This window comes from Felis catus, chromosome B2 (assembly GCF_018350175.1).
Source record: "Felis catus isolate Fca126 chromosome B2, F.catus_Fca126_mat1.0, whole genome shotgun sequence".
NCBI lineage: Eukaryota > Metazoa > Chordata > Mammalia > Carnivora > Felidae > Felis > Felis catus.
In genome coordinates this window covers 73,702,820-73,727,070 of record NC_058372.1, presented here as the reverse complement: position 1 = coordinate 73,727,070, position 24,251 = coordinate 73,702,820, and the positions used below count along the sequence as shown (strand labels likewise).

At 37.2% G+C, this 24,251-nt stretch overlaps 1 protein-coding gene across 4 annotated transcripts in view; it reads left to right on the top strand.

The window, feature by feature from the left end:
- Window positions 1-7,664: 7,664 nt before the first annotated feature.
- Window positions 7,665-24,251, top strand: part of IBTK (inhibitor of Bruton tyrosine kinase) — a 91,359-nt gene continuing 74,772 nt past the window's right edge. For all 4 annotated transcript variants that reach the window (XM_011282490.4, XM_011282487.4, XM_011282488.4 and 1 more), the window contains exons 1-3: window positions 7,665-7,857; window positions 17,440-18,140; window positions 23,375-23,471. In XM_011282490.4, coding sequence (XP_011280792.3) covers window positions 17,820-18,140; window positions 23,375-23,471 — 418 coding nt within the window. In that variant the 5' untranslated portion in view covers window positions 7,665-7,857; window positions 17,440-17,819. The remainder of the gene's footprint in view (window positions 7,858-17,439; window positions 18,141-23,374; window positions 23,472-24,251) is intronic.

The window sequence follows — 24,251 nt, the reverse complement described above, 5'->3', positions numbered from 1 at the left end:
GATCCAGCTTAGTGAGGAAAGTATGTCAAAAGCTGAGATAGGCTGGAAGCTAGACCTTATGAACCAAAGAGTGAACCAGGTTGTGAAGTCAAAGAAAATGTTCTTGAAGGAAGTTCAAAGTGCTTACTACAGTGAACACGTGAATGATAAGAAAGTGAAACGGCCTTATTGCCAAAATGGAGAAAGTTTTAATCACCTGGATAGAAGATCAAACGCTGGCCATAATATTTGCTTCAGCCAAAGCCTAATCCAGAGCAAGGCCCCAACTCTCTTCAATTCTGTGAGGGCTGAGACAGGTGAGGAAGTTGCAGAAGAAACATTTGAAGTTGGCAGAGTTTGGTTTGTGAAGTTTAAGGAAAGAAGCCGTACCCATAACATCAGAGTGCAAGCTGAAGTAGCAGGTGCTGATGTAGAAGCTGCGGCAAGTTATCCCAAAGTTCTAGCTAAGAGAATTAATGAAGGTGGCTCCACAAAACAACAGATTTTCCACGTAGACAAAACAGCTTTCTTTTGGAAGAAGATGCCGTCTAGGACTTTTATAGCTAGAGAGAAGTCAATGCCTGCCTTCCAGGCTTCAAAGGACTGGCCAACTCTCTTGTTAGGGGCTGATGACTAAGCTGAAGCCAGTGCTCATTTACCATTCTTAAAACCCTAGGACCCCTAGGAATTATGCTAAATCTACTCTGCCTGTGCTCTACAACTGGAACAACAGATCCTGAATGACAGCACATCTGTGCTGCCCACCTGTGGAGACCAGTGCTCAGAAAAAAAGATTCTTTCAAAATATGACTGCTCATTGATAACGCACCGGGTCACCCAAGAGCTCTGATGGAGATGTGCCACCACGAGATTCTTGTTGTCATGTTGTTTTTATGTCTGCCAACACAGCATCCATTCTGTAGCCCATGGACCAAGGTAATCATTTTGACATCCAAGTCTTATGATTTAAGAAATACACTTCATGCAAGTATAGTTGCCATAGACAGTGATTCCTCTGGTGGATCTGGGCAAAGTAAATTGAAAATCTTCTGGAAAGGATTCACCATTCTAGATGCCGTGAAGACCCTGCATGATTCATAGAAATAGGTCAAAATAGTAACATGAACAGGAGGTTAGAAATTGATTCCAGCCTTGGTGGATGAGTTTGAGAGAGTTAAGTAAGTGTAGATGTGGTGGAAGTAGCAAGAGAACTAAAACAAGAAGTGGAGCCTGAAGATGTGACCAAATTGCTGCAATCTCCTGATCAGTCTTAAAGGGATGAGGAGTTGCTTTTCATGGATGAGCAAAGACAGTGGTATCTTGAGATGGAATCTCCTCTTGGTGAAGATGCTGAAGACTGTTGAAATGACAGCAAAGGATTCAGAATATATTACATAAACTTAGTTAGCTAAAGCAGTGGCAGGGTTGAGGCGACCGAGTTCAGTTTTGGAAGAAATTCTACTGTGGGTAACATGCTATCAAACAGCATCACACGCTACCGAAAAAAATCATTCATGAAAGGAAGAGTCAGTTGATTTGGCAAACTTCATTGTTGAATTGTTTCAAGAAATTGCCATAGCCATCCTCACTTTTAGCCGCCACCACCCTGATCAGTCAGTAGCCATCAACAATGAGGCAAGAGCCTCCACCAGCAAAAAGATTACAACTTGCTGAAAGATCTGATGATGGTTAGCACTTTGTAGCAATAAAGTATTTTTTTATTTTATTACTTTTTTTAAAGGAAGCTCTCTGCCCGACATGGGGCTTGAATTCATGACCCCGAGCTCAAGAGTTGCATGCTTTACCGACTGAGCCAGTCAGGAACCCAAGAAAGTATTTTACAAATTAAGGTATGTATATTATTTTTTAATATTTAGACATAATGTTATTTCATACTTAATAGACTGCAGTATAGTGTAAATTTAACTTTTATATGTTTTGGAAATCAAAAAAAGTATTTGACTCACTTTTTGTGGTATTTGTCGTATTGTGGTATTTGCTTTATTGCAGTGGTTTAGAAGTGAGCCTGAGTTATCACTGAGGTATGCCTGTCATGGGGATTGACTTTATTTCATTGAGTGTTTTCCATTTCTCATGTTCTTCCTTCCTTACTGAAATTTGTAGTTTCCATCTGCAACATTGCCTTCAGACTGAAGAATTTTCTTTAACATTTCTTGTGGGGACACTTCCAAAGCTGCTCTTTTTCTTAATTTTTATTTCTTTGAAAACATCTCCATTTGCTTTCATTATTGTGGAAGATTGTCTGGGTTGATAGCTTTTTTCTTTTGCTCTTTAAAGGTATCGATTTACTGTCAGCTTCAGTTACTGTATGAAATCCATGGTGATTCAAATCATTCTTCCTTTATGTAATATTTCATTTTTTTTCTCTGAATGCTTTGAGATTTCTCTTTATGATTGGTTTTAAGCAATTTGGTTATGAGGGGTTTTTTTATGTTTATTTATTTATTTTGAAAGAGAGAGAGAGAGCAGGAGCAGAATAGGGACAGAGAGGGAGGGAGAGATTGAATCCCAAGCAGGCTCTCAGCACTCAGGGCTCGATCCCAGGCACTGTGAGATCATGGCTTAAGCTGAAATCAAGAGTCAGTCATACGCTTAACCAACTGAGCCATCCAGCTGCCCCTGCCTATGATGTTTCTAGGCATAGTTATTTTTGTATTTATTCTGCATGAGGTTTGCTGAGCTTCTTGGATTTGTAAATTTGTCTCTCAGGATGTTAGCTTTCCTTGAATATTTTGGCAATTCTTGCTTCTGTGCTCATCTGTGTACTTGAGATTCTTTTTTCTTTTTAATTTGTTGCACACTCTGGGCAAGGAGTAAGACCTGTGACCAGCGCCTGTATATCTGTCTTTTCTTTAGATGTATGAGGAAGCGGTGGCGCATGCTGCTGAACAGGAAGAGCTAGGGACTGGTGTTCTGTGTTTAAGAGCTTCCTGATTGTTCCAGGTTTTACTAGACACATGGACACTGTCCAGTCTATTAAACTGAAGGTCCTGTATTCTATCTAGAGACAGATACCCTATTGTCACAATGGGATAGGGGGATGAGGAGCTTCAGTTGGCTCACTTTCTCCTGCTGTGAGACTCCAGTTAATTACCTTGTGGCTTAGTCTGGACCCCTTTCCTGCTCCCAATAGTCACCTCTAGATGAGGAACACTTTTGGGGCGCTTGGCTGGCTCAGTCAGTTAAGTGTCTGACTTCAGCTCAGGTCATGATCTCGGGAGCCTGGCATCAGGCTGTCTGCTGTCTTTCAGCCCGGAGCCCACTTTGGATCCTCTGTCCCCCTCTCTCCCTGCCCCTCCCCCACTTGTGCTATCTCACTCTTTCTCAAAAATAAATAAACATTAAAAAAATACTTTAAGATGAGGAACACGTTTTGGTGCTATTACCTTTTATAGCAGTTCTGTCTTGTTTGGGGCTGTTATTCCTTTCTTCTGTCCGATCCATTCTCATAAGTTCTGGGAAATTCTAAGTTCTGGACCATCAACAGCTAAACTTCTTATTTTCTAATGCACTTTTGAATTTAAGCTTTTAAAATATGTCTTTTCTGCCAGGTCTAGGGATTTATGGCATGAAGAGAAGGTTGTATCATGTGCCCACTCTGCCATTTTAAATCAAACTTGCTTTTCTTCTCCCTTTTAAAAAAAGGAAGCAGTGGTGTTAACAGCTTGATTTGATTAAGTAGTTAGGTAAAGAAGGAACGGAAGCAATTGTAAGAAAGGAACACTACAAATTCTTAGTCACGTAAAGGGGAGAGAGCATTTAGGGAGTTCAGATTGTCCTGATTATGAAATGATGCTAAGCCTGCCAAGTTTATAAGGCTGCTTTCTCACAGGTTTGCTTGTTTTGTGTAGGCTTTAAATTTGCCTTGAATTTCTCCAGTATTTGCCTTAAAGTTTTAGATTCATTGGTGGACTCTGCTTTCATGCCTATACAGTTCTAAAGTTCTATTCAAATACTGCCATCTTGTGGGTCATTCCTTTTCTCCCCATCCCACCCATCAAATGCTCTCCCACAAATACAACCAGAAGAGTGGAGATAGGTCAATTTTGTTAAGGGCTAAGAGCTCTACTGAGAAATTTACAGATATGTCATTTACACTTGATAAGAACTTTATGAACAAACTAGAGATGAGGAAACAGAGACCTAGATGGGTTATGTAACTTGCCTAAGGTATCAAAACTACTAAGAAGAGGAGTCAAATTTTGTATTCGGGCAGTATGCCTCTGTAGCCCTTGCCTTTACTGCATCCACTGTAAAATAGTAAATCTAAGAATAATATAGTGTGACACAATAACATGAATAAGTTATAGAAGTAGTAGAGAGGAGGGGATAACTGTTAGGAAGGTGCATCAGGGATGGCTTCACAGATTTTTAAGGAGGTAGCCTCCTCTACGTGGGGATTTGAAGGATAATCATTGAGTAGAAAGAATGTAGCCAGAGCAATATTCCCTGGATCTAATAGTATAGAAACACCTTACTTGTCTATTATCTTGTCTGCCCTGCCCCCTGCCCTCTTTGGGGGAGCTATTCATTATTCTGCTTTGAAGGTGACTCTATAGAGGCCATCAAGCATCATACCCTTGACTCTTCACCTAAACTGAGCTGATATGAACCCATCAGGGACCCTGGAATTTTCGTGCTTGAGGCAAAGGGCACAGTGCTGTCTTCCCTAATGGAAAAGCTGAGGTATGTGTCAGAAAGCTGTGGCTGGCCAAGCATTCTCACATGGAAAATGGTCTGGAGCAGAAGAGAATAGGGCCAAACCATAAGGTTCCAGTCATCTCTAGGTCAGCTGCACTGTTGACCTTCCTACAGTAATAACCATTCTTGCAGAACCTGATCAGGTTTGGGTTTTGATCCAATGGAACTATACAAGTTCTAACATTCTTAGGTTACCAGCTGAATGAAGCAGGAGCAGCACTGGCAGCATTGCCTATATACAACTTGAATGACAGCACAACGCATTTTGATTATGAAGGAGAGCACTATTAATTTATTTTGGAACAATGACATTTAGGGAGTACTGCAAATGCTGTGTTGTTTAAAAATATTTCTGTAGTGCTCTATTCTGGCCTCATCTCAAATTCTATTCCTGATACCTGAGCTATTCTCCTCCATGTCTACGTCACTGCAATTTTCTTTTTTTTTTCTTTTTTATTTATTTATTTATTTATTTTTAATTTTTTTTCCAACGTTTTTTATTTATTTTTGGGACAGAGAGAGACAGAGCATGAACGGGGGAGGGGCAGAGAGAGAGAGGGAGACACAGAATCGGAAGCAGGCTCCAGGCTCTGAGCCATCAGCCCAGAGCCTGACGCGGGGCTCGAACTCACGGACCGCGAGATCGTGACCTGGCTGATGTCGGACGCTTAATCGACTGCGCCACCCAGGCGCCCCCGTTACTGCAATTTTCTAAAGCCATCTCTAGATTTATTTCTTGCTTTAAGTCTGCTTCAGAAATTCTAGTCCATTTTTGGGGGCAAATTTGGTTTTTTTTAAGTCAACATTTAATTATTGCAAGGAAAAATAAATTATAAAATTCAAAGTGACAGAACTTAAGAATCACCCCTAATTTCACTACACTGAGATAATCATTGGTATACTGCTGTCTCTTCTTTCTTTTACGTGTAAACACAAACAAAAATGTTTAAAAATCCTCACAAAATGGCTAGTTTTGATCTCTTCCTCCCCTAACAGTATCTGCAATGCATTTTTCACTTAATTGTATTTCATTTGCACAATTTCTTGCAATTATTTCAATATTTCTTGCAAATAACCAGTATCTGTGAAAGCATTCAATTTTCCAGGGGAATGAGAATTCTACATCATTTGGACTGGAATGTTCCTTCTTTTCTGCTTTGTCTAGTTATCTCCTACTTATTCCTGGGATCATAGTTCAAGTGTCACTTCTTTGAGAAGTCAGATTAAATTGATAGTATTCTTTGTAGTACTTGTAAAGGTTGCAATCTATTCTTACATTGGGATTATCCAGGTCCATATGTGTTTTCTCTCACTATTGGATCTCCAGTGCTTGCACTTGGTAATTGTTCAAATGAATGAATGACTTTTGGAATAACTCTGCTGCTATGGGAATACTTTTTATTCTTTTAAGATTTTGTTTGTAAGTAATCCCTACACCCAATGTGGGGCTTGAACTCACAAACAGATCAAAAGTCACATACTTTCCCAGCTGAGCCAGCCAGGGGCCCCTGGAAATACCTTCTGATTTATAAAAGTAAGATTATTCATGAAGTACTAGCCACTCTATCTATATCTATATAACTACATTTTCCACAAATGTGAATGTACTTTTGTTTCTAAAATGCATTACTGATCCTATTTTACAAATGAAGAAAGTGAGTCTTCAGAAAAGCTAATTAACTTGCTTTACATCTATAAGAGAGAAAAGATTTGAATTTATGTCAGGTCTATACATTTACTTACATTATTCTTTTCATTACTGGTTTCTTTGTTCATTAATATAAAAGTCCTCATATATAGCTTATTTTCAAATCACTTAATTTTTACATTACTAACTGGTTTTTGTTACCTCAAAGTCGGAAATGAGAATAAGGGCAAAGAAAGAACATTGTATTGGGAAGGGCAGCAGGAGAGCTATTCACCCCTTCCCCTCACTAACCAGCTACAAAGAGAGTAGAGCTGAAATGACATCTAGTCCAACTTGGTTTTACAGATGGAAGAAAGAGTGGCGTGTAGAATTGACAACGTGGCAAAGCTGTACAGCCAACTCCTAACTGCTAGTGTTGTTTGTTCTGAGTCAAACTACCCCTCCTTGAACACTTACTGAATGCCTACTGTATGAGACATTTGGCAGCAGTGTTTTCCCATTTGGTATCCTAGCATCGGTTTCCTCCTCCTCTTCCTAAGACTGCTACTTTCTTTTCTCTCTCTCTCTCTCTCTCTCTCTCTCTCTCTCTCTCTCTCTGTCTCTCTCTGTCTCTCTGTCTCTCTCTCTTTTTTCCACTCCGCCACTTTTAAAACCGGCCTTGGATGCAGAGTTAAGTGGGGGAGAGCAGAGTGTGAGTCTGGAGGTCAGGCACAAAAGCGACGCGACCCTAACGGGCAGCAAGTCCCACAGTAGCGATCTAAGAAGGCAGTGAAGCATTCAGACCAAGGGAGTGACTCTTAGATAATCTGAATGTAGAAACGGGCAGGAAAGGGCAAGAATGCGTCTCTGCGCGAGACAATGACTTTGGCTTTCCAATGACCCCACCGTTGGGTCGACGGAAGAACTCTTCTGTGCAAGATGCCTCCGCTTTTGGCTTCTGCTGCGTGGTGACCGGCTGCCCAAGGCATTCCGCCAGGTCTCCAGGGCCCTCGCCGCACCGGGGTTTATCCTGAATTCCAGGGCTGCAGCTGACATTTCTGCCTAGGCCATGGCTGACCCTGCAAGAGACATTTCCACCACCGCTGTTGGCCTGTTGGCCGAGAATCCCCAACTGCTATGTTTCCCCACCTCCGGGTTGCGCCGATAATCCCAAGGCCGGGGGTCATGTTCCCTTCGGATTCCCGGGAAAGGCCACAGTTTAGGTGCTGCCACGCGAGGCCTTCTGAGCAAACACCAGCCAATCCTCATGAGGCATACACGAGCCCCAGCCAATCAACGCCCGTCTTATTCCTGGGTCCCGCCCGCGCCGGCCTTTTTCCCCCTGCCCCCTTCCCCGTGCCTGTAGTCGCGGCTGTGGTTGCAGTCGCCTCCACAGCTTTCCCGTGCGTGGGGACTAGCCTCCCCCTGGCATCGTTCGGTTTCTCCTGTTGTCTTCACTAAGGATGAGTCCCTGCGCTACTGTGTGTCCGTCTCGCGGAGACCACCGGCGTACTTTCATCTAGCGACTGGTGAGGGAGTGCTCAGCGCGGCTCCCCCGTGCGGAGCGGGTTTAGGCGACGGCGTCTCTTCAGCCTGGGGGGTGGCGGGGGGGGGGGCGATGGGACAGTATTCAGTTTCCAGAGGGTGCGGGGTACTGGGGACGCCAGTGGCGCGGATGGACCGCGGGGAAGAGACCCAGTGGCCCCGAGACTGACGCACTTCGTGTAAGACGGCGCTAAGCGGGCCGTGAGGTCCGTGTCAGAACGCCCTCCTCCCCGCAGCGTGGCTCTGCTAATGAATGGTCTGTTCAGCAAAGTGCTACGTTGCTGGCCTGCCTGACACGCCCTCCAGCGTTGCTGCCTTGCTAGTTTCACATAGTTGACGGTATCACTTCCCTTGGAGCCTTGAATTTGAAGCCATTCCTTGAAGCATTATCCCTTCCTGGGGGTCACATAGTTTTAGTCCACTTTGGGGATACTAACTGTGAAGTTCTGTGTGAATTGACTATAGTCAAGACCGGTGAAAAGGGACCGGTTCTTTTGGGGGTGGGGGAGACAGAGACGATAGAGGCTTTTTATTCTTGTGTCTTATCCGGTTCTAAATAGTTTTAGTTCAGCAGACATCCTTGGCTACTGTTTTCCAACATATTAGTAAAACCTCAGGGTTTCTTTTTAGGAAGCAGAAATTGGTATAGCACTCCCGCCCCTTTCCGCCGCTCCATGCTTCGAAGTAGAGCGTTCGAAATTCGATATTTATAGAATTACTGAAATAATGTGACTTTTATGAATGATTGTGTTTCTTTACCCATAATGTACCAGTTCACATTCTTGTATAGCCACTTGTTCTTCTCACTCCTTTTTCTGTTTTCAATTCCTTGATTTTTAATTGGTTTTAGAAACTGGTATAGATTAGATGAAGACAGAAAGATCTGTTTTCTAAAAAGAACTTATTACAGATATTTGTAGAAACTTTAGCCAAAGCAGAATTTACCTCAAGGAATTTTTAAAAATGGCTGTTCCTTTATTTAATTAAAAAAACAACAACAACAACCTTGCATTGAGGGCTCTTAGTATCCTAAATTCTATGATGGAACTTAATACATTCTTTTACTCTCATTATGCTTTAGGACCATATAAAGTTCCATAGACCATAAATGGATTTACCTATTACATAAAGGAGCTCAGTATTACTTGGCTTATTATTATAAACGGTATCAAAGTTTGTTATTTTTTTTTTAATTTTTTTTTTCAACGTTTTATTTATTTTTTGGGACAGAGAGAGACAGAGCATGAACGGGGGAGGGGCAGAGAGAGAGAGGGAGACACAGAATCGGAAACAGGCTCCAGGCTCTGAGCCATCAGCCCAGAGCCCGACGCGGGGCTCGAACTCACTGACCGCGAGGTCGTGACCTGGCTGAAGTCGGACGCTTAACCGACTGCGCCACCCAGGCGCCCCTGAAGTTTGTTATTATTAATAGGTCAATGACTTTTTGCCATATGTAGAGATGTGCCTGCCCCCTAAAATTGGGCAATTATTCTGTTGTGAAACACTGATAAAGTATTCAAGTTCCTATTTTTTGTACCAAGAGAATATTTGAGAAAATGTTAGACTAAAATGTAATATTGGTAAAGCAAAATTATTAATTTCCTAAAGGAGTAAGTGCTTGTGTTTTAAAATTGTTATGTGAACTCTTTTCAGGACTTAACACAAGGAATTAAAGATGTTTATGACTCTTCAATTATGAGTTATAATTTGTAGCTTTGTAAGTTAATTTAATATATATATAAGTTTAAAAGGAAGATGTTTTAGTGTTAGTGTTTTTACCAATAAACCTGCTTATTGAATATATGTGTGTGTACATACTTATATATATATTTAAGTATATATACTATATATATATTGCACACACATATATATAGTAAGAAATATAAAGAAATACAGTATTCTCCCCCCACCCCAAAAGAACTTAAAATCTTTGTGTAGGCAAGGTACATACTAACAGGGCAAGTTATTATCATCTACTTTGCAGATGGAGATACTGGAATAGGGAGATTAAGTTATTTGGCCAAGGTTTTAGATAGCAGGAACCCAATTCTTATGGATACAAATAAGGGTAATTTTTTTCTACTACACTATTCTACTTCTCATTAAAGATTTCCTAACTGCATTTTGAGAGAGCAGTTTGGGTAGAGTAGAATAGGCGGAATCTAGAGTATAGGCTACTTAACTTTTACATAAATTTCCTCATTGTAAAATGAAGGTGCCTATGTATAAAGGGGCAGTATGAGGCTGAAATTTATGTGACGCACCATGGTCGTCCATATGAAAGTTCAAAAGATGGTAGACACTCTGTAAGCCATGGCATGTTAAGCAGCCTTGTAAAAGTTTGGGTGAAAAGGATTCCAAGCAGAAAGGACTCTAATATAGTTACGCCATTTTCCGACCTCCTTACCAATAATGTCCCGTTTCCTCCCTTTTTTTTTCCTCTTAAATATTTGTCGGGTGCTTACATATGAATGAATTGTCTCATTTATTTTTCAGAACAACTTGGGAAATAGTTGTTATCCCCTTTTTCCAAATGAGAGAATTGAAGCTTAGGAAATTGTGACGTGCCTAGGATCATTTAGTTAGTGGTGTACCTGGGTTACTAGCTGAGCCAGATGTTCTGAATTTAGAGTCTGAATTTTACATGGTCTCTAGACTCAGTTGATATCCTCTTCCTGAGATCACAAGGCTAACCTTACGTGAAATAGAGATACTGGGTTTGGAGAATGGCATGATCAGATTTGTGTTTTAGGAAGATACCTAAACTCCTAACCAAGGATAAGTGGAACGATTATGACCTTTGTTAAGGGCTCATCCTCTGCTGGCTAACACCTTTTGTGATGGGCCAGTTCTTAAGACTGAACAATTGCCTGTAGCTAGCTATACTCCTCCAACTCAGTTTTCCATCAGCATTTCATAATCCTCACATGTAAAATAACTTTCTACCTTCAATTTTTATTTGTTGCTTTCTTTAAGTTTGTTTTGTTTTTCTGATTTCCATAGTTTTACCCCTTAACTCTGCTTGGCTGCCCTATGTATAATCAGGCCAGAAACCTGGGAGTTATCACCATATCTTGTCAATTCAAGAGCTTAAATGTCTAAATGTGTCTCTGAATTGCACATTTTCTTTATCCCAAAGAAAGGCACATAGGACTGTCTACATAATCTGGTCCATCCTTGTGTATATGTTAGGCCTTACTCTTTTCTGTTTTCTGAATTACTTGGAATTTTCAGGATAGACTAAAATGATTCTAATGCTTTTATTTATATTTACTGTTCCCTCTGCCTTGAATGTCCACCTACCCTGAATTTATCAGGGAAACCTGTGCTCATCCTAATATGGGAAATTTTCCCTATGTCTCTCGTCAACTCCTTATTCCTATGATTCACTTGTTTTTATCTTTACCAGGTTTATAATAACATGTTTTTATTCCTTAAAAAAAATCAGTCTCTATCAAACTGTGACCCTTTGATGGTAGAGACTATGATAGGTAATAAATTTTGCTCATTCAATACAGATGTTAAATGAGCTATAGTTTCACTTAAGTATTATCCGTGAGCCTATACTTTTATCATTTTGTCTGAAATATACATGCCGTATTTATTTTGTATTCCTAGTACCTTGTGACATACAGTGGATGCACTGGAGAGGCAGTGTACTGTAGTAGAAATAGCTTGAACTTTGCTGTTAAACAGATCTGTGTTTGAGTTCTAACTCCTCTTTTATTGGTGCAATGATTCTCATGGCTTACTTAATTAACCTCTCTGTGATGTAAGATGTCCAGTACATATTAGATGCTTAATAAATATTTCCTTTGCTTTCTTTGCCTTCAGTAAGCATTTGTTGAATGCATAAATAACATTTACACTGGTAATTGGAAATACGGGCCTAGAATTTAGGAGAGATGTGAGGGTAGGAGACAGATTTGGGAATTATGAGCATGTAGGTTACAGTTAAAAACTAGAAAGAAATTGAAATTATCCACGGACGCTATGAAGTAGAAAGGAAAAGAAGACTGAAGGCCAACATGCGAAGGTAAGGGGAGGTGACAAAGTCTTTGGAAGATGTGGTGAGAGAGAGCCCATGCTAAATGTTTCAGTAATTCCCTATGCTTTCAGTATCCCTTTCTAGATACCTTGGGAGAATGCAGTGTTAATGACTCAAAAGCAGGGGAGTCAAGAACAGAAAGTATCTTTAAAGATTTAGCAATTTGGAAGTCATTTTGGTAACCTTAGTATATGTGGTTTAATTGTAGAAGTATGCATGGAAACCAGGTAGCAGAGACAGTGAAGTTCAAACATGAATTTTGAGATTAAATTTGTTACCCTTTTGTTACTGAAGAAATAATAGTAATGAAAGCTGCTATTTGTTGAACGCCTGTTTATTGAACTGCCAGGTACAGTGCTTAGTAGTTTCATTTATCATTACAGTAACCTTGTGAGGTTGGTGACATTGTCTCCATTTTCAAATGAAGAAATGAGAGATTATGTAATTTTTAGAGTTACATAACTGGTAACAGCTGGCATTGCTATATTTGAATCCAAATATGTAAGACGCTAAGAAACATTAGCTCTTAGTCACTTCCTTATTTATGTTGTTAGTATTCTGTATGTTTCTCCATATATTTTAGTATGCTACCATTTTTGCATTTGATATTTCTTTTTTTTCCATTAAAATGTTTATATATAGTAACATATTAGGGAATTTTCTTCTGTTATACCTTAATTCTTTTGTGTAGTGTGTGAGGTATTTGCTGGTAAGTAGTTCTTTTCAGGTATTATGAATGCACTGAAAATGCAAAGGTGGAAAAATTTTAGGGCCTCAAAAGAATGAAATTAACTACAAGTGACTATTTGCAAATATAGCTTATTTTCCAGTTTTCACATTTTAAACACTTCAGGCTTTGGCGCCTTTTTCTTTATGTTAACTAACTACAAAATGCTTTGCTTTTGACACCAACACTTTAAGGTGGGATGTTAGAAAGCCTATATCAAATTATAAAACATGCAGACCAGTAGAAACAGAACTGGAACTAGAAGGGACTAGAAGTACTCTAATTCTTTACTGTCATCTCCAGATGGGGAAGTCAGAATAGCGAAGAACCAGTTAGATTTAGGACTTCTTATTCTTAGTGTGTGGTTTGAAATGGGAGTGGAAAGTGCAGATTGGCGATGTTTCGTACCTGTCTATGGTGCACAGTTTTCCCTACACGTATAGTACACTCATATGTGTCTCTCTAAATAACTTTCTTATAACTGTTTTTCTTTGTCATTCAAAGTGTATATTTAAAAAATTAAAATGAAAAAAAGTATTTTGGAGAATTTGTTTTATTTTTAAAATTTATTCAGTTTATTTAAAACAAGAAAAAGCAAACAACTGGTTCATCCATTTCTGTCCCTGCCCCCCCACCCCCCCCCAAATTCCGTAACTACCAATTTGTTCTCTATCTGTGAGCTTGTTTTTGTTTTAAGATAACCACACGTGAAAGAGTCATGCTATTTACTTTTCTCTGACTTATTTCACTTAGCATAATGCCTTTGAGGTCCATTCATGTTGTTGCAAATGGCAAGATTTCATCCTTTTTAATGAATGACTCAGTAATATTTCATTGTGTGTGTGTGTGTGTGTGTGTGTGTATAACTTCTTTATCCATTTATCCATTGATGGATGCTTAGGTTGTTTCCTTATCTTGACTATGCAGTGAACATAGGGGTACATATATCTTTTCAAGTTCGTGTTTTTGTTTTCTTTGCATAAATAGCCAGAAGTGGATTTGCTGGATCATATGGTAGTTCTATTTTTAATTTTGGGGGGAACCTCCATACTATTTTCCATAGTGGTTGTATCAATTTATATTTCTACCTATAGTGTACAGGGGTTCCTTTTTCTCCACATCCTTGGCAATACTGGTTATTTCTTATCTTTTTGATAGTAGCCATTCTAGCAGGAGTGAAGTGATATTTTATTATGGTTTTGATTTGCATTTCCCTGATGATTAGCAATATTGAGCAATTTTTCATGTACCTGTTGGGCATCTGTATGTCTTTGGAAAATTGTCTGTTTAGATCTTTTGCTCATTTTTTAAATCCGATGGTTTGGTTTTTTGCTCTTGAATTGTATGAATTCTTTGGATAATTATATAAATTATAGCTCTTTATCAGATATCTGATTTTTTTTAAGTTTATTTAGTTTTTTTGAGAGAGTGAACAGTGTAGGGGCAGAGAGAAAGAGGGAGACAGAGAATCCCAAGCAGGCTCTGCACTATCAGAGATGTGGGGCTTGAACTCACGAACTTTGAGATCATGACCTGAGCTGAACCCAAGAGACAGACAGTTAACCAGCTGAGCCACCCAGATGCCCCTCGGATGTATGATTTCCAAAAATTTTTCTCCCATAAGGTAGGTTGCTTTTTCATTTTGTTCATGGTTTTGTTTATGGTTTTGCCGTGCAGAAGCTTTTTGATTTGATGTGGTCCCACTTGTTGATTTTTTTGCTTTTGTTGCTTTTGGTGTCAGATTAAAATAATCCTCTCCAAGACCTATGTCAGAGAGTGTATTGCCTGTGTTTTCTTCTAGGCGTTTTATGGTTTCAGCTCTTACATTTAAGTCTTTAATGCATTTGAGTTAATTTTGGGGTATGGTTTAAGATAGGGATCCAGTTCCCAGCACCATTTGTTGAAGAGACTCCTCTTGCCATCGTATATTCTTGGTTCCTTGTTGTAAGTTAATTGACCATTTATGCGTGGGCTTATTTCTGGCCTACTTTGTTCCACTGATGCATGTGTTTCTTTGTATGCCAGTGTCATGCTGCTTTAATTACTACAGTTTTGTAATATAGTTTGAAATCAGGGGACATGATGCTTTCAGGTTTGTTCTTTCTCTCTTGCTTTGGCTATTTGGGGTCTTTTGTGATTCCATACAAATTTTAGGATTGTTTGTTCTATTAACTATTTTTGATAGTTTGATACCTTGGAGAAGAGAATGTACATAGAATTTCTATTATAAAATCTTTAAAATATAGCCATTATGAAATGGATTGATTAGTTACTTATAATCCAGAGATTAAAAAAAAATCCAGAGGACAAAAATACTGAAAAAAAAAATTAGGAGATGATAAAAAGATGATGGAGAAATGTTGATTGTAAAGTAGTCCACTCTAGGTATAAAATTTCTAATATATCAGTAGTTTTCTAACATGAAGTAAAGAAACTGAAGAATAGTAGTTTGTCAGATAGTTTACAAATAGTATTTCATTTCTCCAGATCTGAATGGGGCAAAGCAGACAGGGTGGCATATTGGAAAAAAAGGAAGCTAGAGGCTCTTATATGGTGGCTGAGGTTTTTTTTTTTTTTTTTTTTTTTTTGTATTTTCTATATCCTCTCTAATCAATATATTAGCATTTATGTATATTTTTAGATGTTTATTTTTGAATAGCTTTTCATGCACATGGTGAAGCGTTTAAAAGTGGTTCCTAGTAAAATGCAGGTAAAGTCTGCCTTCCATTTCTGACTCCAACCATTGGTGCCCTTCTGCAGAGGAACCATTCTTTTGTGTATTCTTCTAGACTTCTTCCATGCATTTTCAAGCATGAACATGTAAATACATGTATATCTTTTCCACAAATGATATTACATATACTTCACATTTTAAAAAACATTTTGAAGTATATATTGCAGATTATTTCATATCAGTAAATATATAGCTACTTTGTTTTTTTTCATACATGAATACTATTCTGTTGCATGGACATAACATAATTACTTCTAACTAGGTTTTTTTCCACACTTTACTATTTCAAACAGTGACTCAGTGAACAATCCTATACTTATGCCATTTCACACATGGATATATTTTTCTAAGATAAATTCCTAGAAGTAAAATTGCTTGGGTTAGAAAAAAGTGTACACTTTACATTTTCATAAATACTAGTAAATTGCTCTCCAAAGAGATTGTATAAGTTTATATTCTCACTGGTAATGGGGTAGGGAACCTATTTTCTTACAATCCTGTCAGTACATAGTAATACCAACCTTTGCTATTCTGATAGATAAAAAATGGTATCTCATAGTTTTTTTTTTTTTAAGTTTTTATTTTAATTCCAGTTAGTTAACATACACTGGTATATTAGTTTCAGGTATACAAATAGTTATTCAACAATTCTGTGACTCACCCCGTGCTCATCACTGACAAATGCACTCCTTAATCCCATCACCTGTTTAACCCATCCCCCCATTACCATCAATTTATTCTCCATGATTAACTCTGTTATCTTGATTTGTCTCTCTCCCCACCTTTGTTCATTTGTTTTGTTTCTTAAATTCCACATATGAGGGAAATCACATAGTATTTGTCTTTTTCTGACTTACTTATTTCACGTAGTATTATACTATGTAGGTCCATCCATGTTGTTGCATGGTATCTCAGTTTAGTTTCAATTTGCATTTTTTTTTTTTTTTTTTTTTTTTTTTTTTTTAGTGAGATGAGTCTTATTTTTAAATTCTGTCTAAATTTCCTGGTTTTTGGGGCACCTGGATGGCTCAGTCGGTTGAGCATCCAACTTCGGCTCGGGTCATGATCTCACGGTCTGTGAGTTTGAGCCCTGCATCAGCCTCTGTGCTGACAGCTCAGAGCCTGGATCCTGTTTCAGATTCTGTGTCTCTCTCTCTCTCTGCCCCTCCTCTGCTCATGCTCTCTCTCTCCCTGTCAAAAGTAAATAAACATTAAAAAAAAATTTTTTTTTAAATAAAATAAATTTCCTGTTTTTTCTTTTTTTGGAGTAATGTTATATTCTTTGAGGTTTTTTTCTCCTTTCTTATTTTAATGTAGGTTTTAAACTGATTAAATGTATTAATCTTTTATACCTTTTGAATTTCAGATCATAGGTAGAAAGGACTTTTTGTTGTTTGAAATTATAAAAAAGAGTCACCCATGCTCTTCTAGTGCTTTTATGGTATTTATATGTTTGTCTTTGACTCATCTGGAATTTATATTGGTGTAAGGTATAAAGTAAGTATGTAAAGTTTTTTTTTTTTTTCCAGGTTGATACCTAGTTGTTTTGATACCTGATGTTTAATTATTATCTCCTCTTATAGTAGAGACTTTCTAGGCAGAGAGAACATTATCACAGTGCCTGGCTCTTAGTAAAAACCAAATGATGAGAGAGTTGTGCTGGTGGTAGTAATGAAATAATTTTAGGGGGTAAAGGTTGAGATAGGATTGCTATAAAGAGGGTAAATTTAAGTGTGTTTATAGCTTGTGGGGACATAGCTAATAAGAGTGTAAAAATATAAGGGAGAAGGAATGAAGCTTTTGGAAGCAAAAAGAGGTGGACTCCAGAATACAGATACAGAGGTTAACCTTAAACAGGAGACTGGATTAAAGGAGGAGAGAATGATTAGTATAGTTCTAGAATACTGTGGATGTGAAGGTGAAAAGTTGATAGACTTTTGTTTTTTTTGAAATAGGAATTAGGGGCACTTAAATATGGAGGTGGCTGTAAAGTACTTGAGGAGAGCAAGAGGTAGATTTTGTATTTTTTACTTTTTCTTTCCCTTTTTTTTTTATAGGTCACCCTTGCAATTATGGATATTTAAAAGGACCAGACAGTGTGGAGGGGGGAGTTCCCCTCCTCACTCCCCCTTGGTGCTTGACTCCAGGAATAATTTATAAACTGTGGAAAGTTTTTTTTTTTTTAATAAAGAACTTGTATTTGATATAAACTTTATAGAGCTATTTATAATTTTTTGATTAAAGTGCCAAAATAAATTGTATAAAGGTATATAGTTTTATACTACTACCGTGAGGGTTTAAATTATAATCCTAAAAGGTCATTTATTCTCTATAAATCTTTCTGAATAGCACCGTTTTGTCTTGGCTTTTTCATTTTTAAAAATTAGTCTTAACGGACTATCTTGAACTAAAATTAAGCAGTCTAAAAACAATTAGGATGAATTCTTCCATCCCTGACTGTACATCAAAGTGTCGATCCCTGAAACATGCTTTGGATGTCCTTTCTGTGGTAACAAAGGGGAATGAAAACCAGATAAAGGCCTTTCTCTCCAGTTATTGTTACAATGCTGCAACTATCAAAGATGCCTTTGGCAGAAACGCTCTCCACCTTGTTTCCTCCTGTGGAAAGAAAGGAGTATTAGATTGGCTTATTGAAAAAGGAGTGGATCTGCTGGTGAAAGACAAGGAATCAGGATGGACAGCTTTGCACAGAAGCATTTTTTATGGACATATTGATTGTGTTTGGTCTCTGTTGAAGGTAAGTGTCATTTGTTTATTTAAAACTATTTCGTCCGGCATATGTTTTTCTTAGTCTTTTTCAAAGACTCCACTTACTTTCCAAAGATTTGAGTTTGTTCTTATCAATTGTTTGGTATTTTTTTCTGTCGTAACTATTCTTCTTTAGAATTCAAATCCCATATATATTTTTACTTAAACTTTTTGTGATGTAGAATTTTAAATATATACCAAAGTTTACAATATATAATAGACTGTTGGCTAGTTTTGTGTTCTATATGTCCCCACTGACTTTGTTTATCTCATACTATTTTGAAGTAAATCCCACACATTTTATCATTTAATCAGTATTATGTGTCTTTTAGTATTCTTAAGAAATACGCTTTTTATGTAACTATTATTAGCTACTTTAAAAGGGTACTAGTTATTGAAATATAACATTTAGGGACTGTTTTTGGGTAGTATGTTTATTTCTTGTTTGGCTAAGATAAAATTAGTTGTGAAAACATTAATGATTAGAATCAGCTTAATTTATTTGAAATTTCCCATCAAGTAGATTAAATTTAGGTGTGTTGTACTCCATAGCCAAACAATGAAGTGTTTTGAGATATACCTCAATGTCATTTCACTAATGAATGCACATGAAAAACTCAAAATCAGACATCATGATATTAAAATTGAAAAATTTCTTTTGTATAGGCATTTTGTCATGTTTGTAGAGGACACAGAGAAAAACAAAACACTTCCTATCCTCAGGGAACTTTTGGTCACATTAGGGAGCTTAGCTTAAGGGTCTTCATCTATTTTTGATTTTTAAAAATGTTTGCTAATTTAATTCCTCTTACTATGTAAAATGTTTGAATATTGGTTTAATTCCCTTACTTTAATCTTATTTTATATAGGAAGCTAGTTGGTATGAGTTAAAGCATTTTATCAGCTCTACTTTTACCCTTTCCCACCTCTAAAACCTCAGCTGTTTTCAAGTATCTGCTAGAAAGCTGGATTACCGCTAGTCTCATCAAGGTTGAGGGGGTCCTTGGATTTTCTGTTATCATAGGGGCTGTTATTCAGGTGTCAGGATTTGGGGCTTCAGTTTGAAATAGTGTCTGGTTTGAATTTTGGGCCTTCCTTCTCTTTGGGGCTTCATTTTCCTTTAGAAATCCTTAATCATTCTTTTCTCCTTGGCTAAGAGAAGCCAGGAAATTGTGCCTTGGGCCTCCTTGCCCTTGGCTTGACTGTCTTTTGTTATCATCAGAGCCCTATTGATCAGTGATAGGTATCTAACAGTGGATGTGTTCCACTGATCAAATTTTCCCACAGAAATCTTTCCTATCCTTTTAGTATTCTGGTCTCAACATATCATGCTATCTGCATTTTGATTTTTAGCATATCCTTCTGTCCTTTGACCTTTCAATGTTGTTTAATTGGAAGAGCTGCAGTTATAGGAGTGTTCATGTCAGTTCTACTTCTGGTCAACTATAGCCCTTAGGATATTATGGTTGTCAGAAAGAGACCATACACAAATATACATTTAAAATAAATTGCATTGATTAAAAACTTTATAGTTGTAAGATTTTTTAATTGCCAAAATAAATTGTACAATAAATATAAACCCATACTTTCAGTTCCTGTTTGCCAACAACAACAACAACAACAACCTCAGTAGAAACCTCTTGTCTATCAAAAGCTGGAGTAGAGACAGCGAATTTTATGCATATCTTCTTTGGTTCCTTGATTCTATGACAAGATGTGTGCCTGGCAAAGACTGTTTATGCTTGTAGGGTCTTGCTGTATCTGTTGTTGCTATACCATTCTTTCATACTGGTGGTTTATTTATGGTACTTTTCTGGAAAAACTTTAATTTTTTCTATTTGTAAATAGAAGAACTAAATCATAGGATTTAGTGGATTAAATGCTATACTATTCATAGAGTATTTGGAACAATTTTTTTTTTTTGAGTGCCTGATGAGTGCCAGGCATTAATCTAGGTTCTAGGGATGTGTAATGAACACAACAGACAGAATCCTTTTTTTTTTGTTTGTTTGAGTTTTTATTTTAGTAGAAGGAGATAGACCAAAACCAAATAATTAAATAAACAAATGGGACAATAAGTGTTGGTGTATTAGATATCTTATTTCATGGAAACAGAAACCAACTACGGTTACCTAAGTAAAAGATAATTTTATTAGAAGGGATATCAGATACCTCACAGAATAGACCAGTCATGAACCAGAACAATAAAATTCACTGTCAAATTATAAGCAAGACAAATCTCCTTAAACTCAAATAGAATGCTTATAAACTAAATAGAACTGATATGAAGTACCTTCCCACCTCCCTCCTCCAGGATAATTAGGTAGCAGGACCAGTTTATTAAAATTATTCTAGTTTCTGATGTTAAAACCATGTCCTTTGAATATAAGAGAATGCTTATTTTTCTGTTTTTTCTAGTATGAGGACATCTAGCCAGTTTATCTAAACGTACTTCCAAAGCTTTAAAGAATAGGCTTGAAAGAAGGAGAGAAGAGTATATCTCAATTTACCCCACTGGAAATTATAATCTCAAGATAGTCTTTTGATCCTCCCTTTTTTGGCAGTATATGGGCAGCAATCGTGAGAGAGCCATATTAAACTCATTCAACTTAGCTCATAACTAAGTTGGAAAACTAAGTTTGGAAAAATTGGTGTATCAGATACTTTTGCTGAACCACTTCATGTCATTTTGGCCTCACCTTTGTGTATAGGCTTGTAGCAGCTTTGTGTAGGTGTAAATCTGCACCTTGTTTCTAGCATCTAATGCATGCCCCTTATTTTATGCCCCAGAGCTTGGCATTCATGCATAACCGACCAAAAATACAGGAGAATTAAATCCCCTTTAGAGCAACTGTTAATGAAGGCAAACACTTAGCCCTTTTATTCTTTGACTGGAGAATTATTCAGTGATATATTGTATAAGGTTTCCGGAATGCCCTGGTAGGATCATTCACAAGGCTCCTTAGCAGTGGCCTACTTGGTAACACATTTTTGTATTGGTTTTTCCTCCTTTTATCTACTTTCCTAGCCCCTCAGTTTCTAGGATCTTTTCCCAAGGAAATTATCTGCATGCCAGTCTTTATCATATGCTTTGTTTTTGAGGAAGACAGTCAAAACAGTTCTCTGTATTTGCAGACAGGTATCTCAGTAGTGTTACCAATGGTTTCTAGTGGAATAGCTATATAAAGCGCATCTGCTCCTTGTAGATATTCTCAACAAATGCTCAGGCTTATAAGCCTGGTATATACTTAGATGATATTTAACAAACTAATGAATCTACCTATTCTTTTGGAGGCATGATCTGTATCTTATTTTTAAACAATTTTTTTTTTGAGAGACAGATAGAGTGTGTATATGTATGTGACCTGGGGAGGGGCAGGGGAAGAGAGAGAGAGAATCTTAAGCAGGCTCCATGCCCAGCGTGGAGCCCAGTGTGGAGCTTGATCTTGCTATGGTGAGATCATGACCAGAACCAAAATCAAGAGTTGGATGCTTAATCAACTGAGCCACCAGGAGCCCAAGAGTTGATCTTTAAATAAGTAGGATAGACTACACACTGGTCCTACAACCTTTAGAATTTAAGATGAGCATATTAGAAAATATGAGAATATGAGTCCCATATCTAGGGAGCTCTAATAAGTAAGTAAGTAAGTAAGTAAGTAAGTAAGTAAGTAAATAAATAAATAAATAAATAAATAAATGTAGTCTTATGCAATTGGAGCTACTTAGAATGATACAAATGTATGTAGTCTTACTAAGATCTAGTTGGTATGTATAATGTTTAGGAAAATTTATAAAACTGGCAAAATAAACTTTGTAGGGATCTCAGTTTCTGGGATCCCATTTGTTAAATTCTTAGCTTGGAGTACCCTATCTTGGAACTTACCTTTGTTACTCTTAAAAGGTCAAGCTCAGGTCTTCTCATATGGATTAATTATATCTAATTAAAAAAAAATACTAGGTAACATATAACTTTAAATTTATTAAGATCTTAGATCATTTCTGATTTAATTTTTTTTTTTTTTTTTTTTTTACTGGTTAGCTCATAGCTCATTTTAGTCTTTTTTGCTCATTGACAGTCCTTATGTAATCAAGTATTATAACCATCTAGAACACAATGAATTTAGAATTGGTTTTAGTGTATTAGGAATCCATTGTTTCAAGGTAAGAGGAGATTCCTCTTTCTTAAGTAACCTAAAACAGAGTGTTCCAACATATTACACTTAGAGTTTAATAACTTCATAGTTCATCTCTGCCTGTAACTACCCAGGTGAACTGTGTGTACAGATGGGCTGTGATGGCTTGCACCAGTTAAAATAAGGATAAGTCTAATAGTTGAATGTCTTATTAAACTATCAACAAATAGTAATAGTTGTTTTTGAAAATAATGTTTTATATTTTAAAAACTACAGTTAAATAACAATAATATGAATCGAACCTTGCTTTCTATCCCTCCTGCCTCCTTGCACCATATTTTAGAAGAGACAAAAGTATGGTGATAGGGGTAGGGGTGTGCTAACTGCTTTAAATGTTCTATTTCGTGTTGGATTTTGAACTGTGAAGATACAAATTAAAGATTAGTTTAAATTCATCCTTAAAACATATACACACACATCCTCAGATTTTTTTTAAGATACCATTAATTATATGTGATTTAGAGAAGCCACAATTAAATGATACTAAGATGAAAACCTATATCGCACAAATAGAAATATAAATAGAGGAATATAAATAGAAATATAAAAATAAAAGAATATAGTTGTCTTAAATGTAAATACTTGGTATAATAACATTCAAGGCAAAAAGAGATGGGGCCAAGGTGATCACATTATATAAATAGTAAATTCTAATAGAATGATTGTTCTGTCATTGCCTTGAAATCTTTATAGCCCTTAACTGGACTAGACATGGAACATGGCTCTTTAAATACATAATGTGTATGTGTACATGGACAGGCACAGACAGAGAGACCAGAGCTAGGGCATTCTAGGCAACCAGACTTGCCTTACTGTGTAAACTTTCACATCTAGTTCATTTTGATTTTAAATGTTACTTATTTTATTTCTTAATGTTTTCTGGTTCTTCTATATTCGAAGAATTAGATATCTTATTTTTTTAAGTTCTCTTCTGTGTGTGCGAAAAATGTGGGTGGGCATAGGAGGTAACGTATTTATATATATTTGTTTTCTATTTTTCTTTTTTTTTTTCTTTTTTTTTTTTTAGCATGGTGTTAGTCTGTATATTCAAGACAAAGAAGGCTTGTCAGCTTTGGATCTTGTAATGAAGGATAGACCAACTCATGTAGTATTCAAAACTACTGGTAAGAAAATTCCACAAATATATCCCATTAAGGTATAGCTTAGAAAATTTTAATGAAACTTTGTTCTTATTAAAATACCTGAGAAGGGGCACCTGGGTGGCTCAGTCGGTTAAGCTTTGGGCTTTGGCTCAGGTCATGATCTCACGGTTTGTGGGTTCGAGCCCTGTGTCGGCTCTGTGCTGACAGCTCGGAGCCTGGAGCCTACTTCAGATTCTGTGTCTCCCTCTCTCTCTGCCCCTCCCCAGCTCATTCTGTGTGTCTCTCTCTCTCTCTCTCTCTTTCAAGAATAAATAAACGTTAAAAAAAAAATACCTGAGAAAATTTGTGTGTGGATATCTGCAAGGAATTTTTACTTTGGTAAAAATACTTTTGGTGTATATTGGTTGATAATTTTAGGGTTTTATTCAGAACACTGATTGATTTTGCATTTTCAATTTCAGTTTATACTATGTTAGAGTAAGAACACAGCCTAAGTAGGAAGACGGCTGGAATTGTAACTACTGTAATTAATGTGCATCCAGAAAGTAACATCAGTACTGGAGGTAGAGAGGGAAAGGATGTGATTCTTCTACCCTCACATCCTTCTGATTTCACTTATTTCTCCAATTTGTTTGCTTTTCAACTTTGGAAATGGAAATTGGTGGAAAAGGAGAAGAGTTTTAAATGGAATCGCTCCATAATTTGCATTTAACTAGTGAACAAGCAAGGACACATTCTTCATTTTTATTTCTACCTTGGGTACTATATTGCAGGTTACAGTTATAGATCTAGTTGAAAAAT